Here is a 4,980-nt window from a genome sequence, read left to right as displayed (position 1 = left end):
TTGACTCAGTGAGAGCAGTACAGTCATCCCTGTTAGATCAAGACACTGAGCAATACAAAATAAAGCTTGCTGGACATGATAAACTCTTAACAGGCTTATTGGACAGAACTGAGCTGATTCAGTTTTTGGTGAGGGAAGAGTTTTTAACTTTGAACAGTTTCTTTCAGCCTGGACAGGATGGAATCAAAGACAGAAGCACAGAAATGAAGACCAGCAGGACCCACACTGGCAGACGGGGTTGGGACGTGCAGGTCCAGGAGACTTGCTGAGGGAACCGTCATTTAAGGCCAAACGCAATGCTATTACCAGTCAGTTTCTCAGTCCCCTTCCTGCCATCCATCATTTTACTTGCTTGGTAATCTAAGTTTTCCATTGTGCATTCCCATCATTTTATCTGTCCCCGAGAGGCAATTCAAGGCACATCGAGGGTCATAAAGTAACTCGAATGTCAGGAGCCACATGGGGCTCTCTGAGGTTCTGGGCCCCAGTTCTCGTCTCTAACCTCAAGGTCACCACGGCTCACACTTTCAGCCACGACTGCATCTTCTACTGTCATAAAAAGTGACTGAACAGAATGGGGAGGTCTCAGGAAGGTCCATGGCAAATGTGGAGGTTTATTATACGTTTATCGTCATCAGTGACCAGCGTGGTTGTTTTAAAAGAGTTGCAATTGTTTGAGGACATTCCTGCATCACTAATAATAGACCGCTTGTGGGAGGAAATCAAAAACCGAAAGGAAAAACGAATTGGCTTATATGTGATGAAACTGGGCTCAAACCCTCTGGGAAATTCCCCGACAGAAGAAAGAATGCGATTCATGAAAGTGAACATTGCCCTTTCCACACCCAGCAGTCTGAGCGCGTAGTCACAAATTAACTTTGATTATTCCAATCAAAGCTGTGTAGCGACAGCGCCCTGAAGAAGTCCCGCGTGTCCAATCGGGAGCTTTGTGTCGCGCTCAGGTGCGTAAAACGCGGGATTAACCGGCACGTGGCGGCACCGAAGTGACAGCGGGGCCCCGCCCCCCTCCATTCAATATAAAAGCAGAGCTCCCCGGCTCCTCCAAGCAGTTGGGCAAAAGCGCAACAAGCACATCCAACCCCGGAAAGTCCGCAATAACAGTGGATCAAAACTCAGCAGTGAAGCGCGTGCGCGTGAGATGATGTGGAGAAGAGCGTGATGAACGTAACTGTGGCTGAGACTCTGAACCCCGAGGCGCCCGTGTTCCTGCAGGGGCTGTGGGACCGCGTGCGGCTGGAGCAGGAGCGCGTCCTGCTGTCCCTGTACCTGCCGGCGTGCTGCGCCTTCCTGACGCACGTCGCGCTGTGCGCGCCGTTCCTGCTGCTGGACGCGCTCGCGAGCGTCTGCCACCGCGTGCACTCGTGGAGGCTCGCGGCGGGCTCGGGCCCGCCCCCGTCGCTCCTGCGGTGGCTGGAGTGTTTCTGGAGGGTCCTGTTCAAGTACGCGACCACGGTGCTGCCCGCCACGGCGCTCTTCCAGCTGCTGCGCAGCCCCGAGCTCCCGGAGCGCGCGCCGTCCTGCTGGACGCTCTGCGTGGAAGTGAGCGCGTGCTTTCTGCTCTTTGACTTCTTCTTCTTCATATGGCATTACTACATCCACAGGTGAGGAGCGCGCGGCTTCATATGTTTATCATAACTCGATGACGTTGTTTATTTTGTGAGGCCGTGAGTTGAGTGGTGGAGCCCAGGTGCGTTTCTGTTCAAATGATGGATGTCGTCCTTGTGTGTTTAACATCGCAGCTAACTGTCCTAACTACAGATAGGGCAGGGCTACATCAGCTTCGGTTGAAAGACAAATCTGAAATGTAATTTGTATTTTCCACATGGATCAGTTGTGGAACGTAAAACCATTCAAATCAACTTCTAACCTGTTGAGTATTTTTTTTTAAATGAACTTTGAAGAAGGGAAAACTGTGTCAACCGGTCCTTGTTCTGTATTTATCAAATAATCAATCAACAATTGGAAAGGAGAAATCTACACCAATAATTAAACCTTCATTACATCGGTAGTACCTCAATAAGTATTGTTTTAAGAAAGTTAGCATGATGGATGTTAGAGTCTGATTCTCTGATGGCTGAGTGAGAAAAGCATCATCACACATGCAGATCATGATGCAGCTGAAAGGTGGTGGTCACCATTAGAAATATACAGCCTCCTGTGTACCACACACATTATGAATATTAAAGTACAACAGTATCTCTGTGTACATAAGTAGAGTTTAAACAACAGTCAGGCAGTGGTAAATGAGCAATCAGATGGTTAAACCCTCTCTGACACCAGTACGATGACAGGCATCACAAAGCCCCACTTGTCATCATGAGAAGTACAAAACAAATAAAGATGGAATAAAATGACTACCTGAGATTGCGCAACCTTTTCAGACTGGGTTGGATCCAGTGAGCAGAGCATGTCTCTTTCTCACTGTTAGCAATATAATGTCACAGGTTTAGTTCAAAGTCATTACATCATCATTTATACCAATGTCATATGTCTATTCACCCATGTGTGAAGGTGAAAAGGTGAAAAATAGGAGTTTAATAGGATAAGAATTGTAGCCTTATTTCTGATTACGATGAAGTGTTTTTGCTTTCCGCCCCAGATTCATATGGACAATATGAAGGCAGCCTCATATTAATTAATGGAAACTGCCGTAAGCAAGACTTAGTTTGTTCTCTGTACGGCTCACGTCAACAAGCTGGACAGGAACCAAACGGTTCCTTTTTCATGACTCCACATGTGCTTACAATATTCCCTGTCTGTTCATATTAGCCATGACATGATTATAATCGTTTAAAATTTTCTGTAACGTCCCGTTAATAATAATTACATCTTAGCTAACCTGTGAGGCGGTGCTCTGCAGCAACCTGCCGTTCGGCAGTAATTGCATACGTGGAATGTGGATTTTCCATCGCGGTCGCAAGATAAGTGCTCACGTCTGTGCGTGTCTCTCGCCAGGGTTCCCTGGTTGTACCGCAGGATCCACCGGATGCACCACCAGCACCACATCCCCTTCGCCCTGGCGGCGCAGGACGCCAGCTCTGGCGAGCTGCTGTCGCTGCTGCTGCTGGCGCTGCTGAGCGCCCGGCTGCTGCGCTGCCACCCGCTCAGCGAGGTGGTCTTCCACCTGCTCAACAGCTGGCTGGCCGTGGAGGACCACTGCGGCTACGACCTGCCCTTCGCCATGCACAAGCTGCTGCCCGGGATGGGCGGCGCCCCCCACCACCAGTCCCACCACAGGCGGCAGAATATCAACTACGCGCCCTACTTCACCCACTGGGACCGTCTGTTCGGGACGTACCGGGCGGCGGACTGACGGCCGGCCCCCTCAGGTGAAGAGGCATCGGTGATGAGAGACGTTTTCTCAGCGATCCTCCGCCGCGCCCAGTGTTTTTTGATCTCAGCCACATTTCCTGTGACGGGGAGGAATCCAGTCTCCTCCGTGGCGGCGGGCTGCTCCGTCACCAGCTCCAGGAGTTCATTCACACTCAGACTTGTATGATTGTATGATTTCAAGCAGACGTCCATAACAAATGAAAGCTGTGATCGCTTTTGCATCAAGTGAAGTCCGAGGAAGAGCCGGATTTCATGTTTGCTCTGTGAAGGAAGAGTTTGGAAGTGGAAGCAAAGTCGTCACACCTCAAGTGAAGCAGCGGGACCAGAGTTTCTGACGCTATAACAATGATCCCAGTTGGAACTGATGTGCACTTAAGATTTGGGTGTGGAGGGATTTGTATGCTTTTACACAGAATCAGGCAGCTTCTACTTTACTTAACAGATCTTTTTATTGGACTTTTGGCATTTTGTCATTTGCCTTTGTGCCAGTGAAACACTGACAGTATTGATATGTATGAGCACAGGCTGCTCATTGAAACCCAGAATGTTAACTATGCCTTTGATATTGTAAATATCCTTTCACATAACAGTTTTGTGTTTTTTTTTTATTGCGACATGTTGCTTAACTTATGTTTTATTTTTGTACATAGTGAATGTCACGTTAAACTGCAAAATAAATAATTTAAACAGAGTTTGTTGTTTGAATGTCGTGTCATGAGGAAACATGTAGAACGTGGACACGGACAATGTTTTCCTCAGGTTCAACTTGTGGTGACGGATTAGTTTTTTTCTTTTCATGCCCCGAGCTTCTCAGCGTGGCCTGCAAACTGGATCCACTGGAGTTTGACTGGATCATGATCTAAACCACATGTTGCTGCAGAGGAGAAACTTTTCATCTCTGTTTTCAGTTTTCTTTTTCCACATTTAATACAACGTTCTAATCAGCTCCAATACAATCCTGCTTCAAAGTGAACTTTAATTTCTGCAGTGCTCTGTGGGGAGCGCGACTTTAGGCTCCCAGGCTGCGCTTGTTTGGAAGAGGGGCTTGAAATTGCTTGAGCTTCCTGCATTTTACTGCAGCGTCAAGTCAAGAAAAGGTAATTTATATGGCCCAATATCACAAATCTCTAACATGCCTCAAGGGAACACACACACACACACACACACACACATGCAGAAATGTGCACCAGATGTTATGTGAGCAGAAACCAACTCAGCAGATTTACAATACGGACGATGAAAATGCCTGCAAACGCACATGAAGAGTGTGATTCAGGAAAAAAAAAACCCAGTCCAGCAGCTTCCAGATGTTGATGAGCAGACGGCATTGAAGCCTCACCATCACTTCACCAGTGCCGAGAAGCTTTCCGAGAACATAAACAAACAAACCAGACGAGGACAGAAGGAATAGAGAAGCGAAGGCGGTGAATGTCCTGGAGAAGAACAAGTGTTCAGATGTGAAACATCTGGAATGAGGCTCACGCAGTGAGCAGCATCAATAAAGAGGGGGAACAAGGAGAGAGGAACTCATGAGAGAAATGTCTTGTGCCTGTGCCTGGTACCAGAGAGAAAACAGTTGACCTAATGCTGGACTCTTCAGTGAGGCTGTTCTCACAGGGAACAATC

General features: G+C 47.9%; 1 protein-coding gene across 1 annotated transcript; it reads left to right on the top strand.

The window, feature by feature from the left end:
* Window positions 1-1,081: 1,081 nt before the first annotated feature.
* On the top strand, window positions 1,082-4,043 carry ch25hl3 (cholesterol 25-hydroxylase like 3). The gene is made up of 2 exons (XM_080499410.1): window positions 1,082-1,622; window positions 2,977-4,043. Exons 1-2 carry the CDS (start codon window positions 1,180-1,182, stop codon window positions 3,332-3,334), a joined length of 801 nt encoding a protein of 266 aa, XP_080355536.1. The 5' UTR covers window positions 1,082-1,179; the 3' UTR covers window positions 3,335-4,043.
* The last annotated feature ends 937 nt before the right edge of the window (window positions 4,044-4,980 follow it).

Source organism: Blennius ocellaris, assembly GCF_963422515.1.
Source record: "Blennius ocellaris genome assembly, chromosome: 7".
Taxonomy (NCBI): Eukaryota; Metazoa; Chordata; class Actinopteri; order Blenniiformes; family Blenniidae; genus Blennius; species Blennius ocellaris.
Note: the sequence above shows the minus strand (reverse complement) of the source record. Positions and strands in the feature narration are given on the sequence as shown.

Coding starts and splice junctions, on each gene's coding strand:
- ch25hl3 (XM_080499410.1), top strand. CDS start 1,180: ATGAACGTAACTGTGGCTGAGACTCTGAACCCCGAGGCGCCCGTGTTC. Junction 1,623..2,976: donor TGGCATTACTACATCCACAG/GTGAGGAGCGCG, acceptor GTCTCTCGCCAG/GGTTCCCTGGTTGTACCGCA.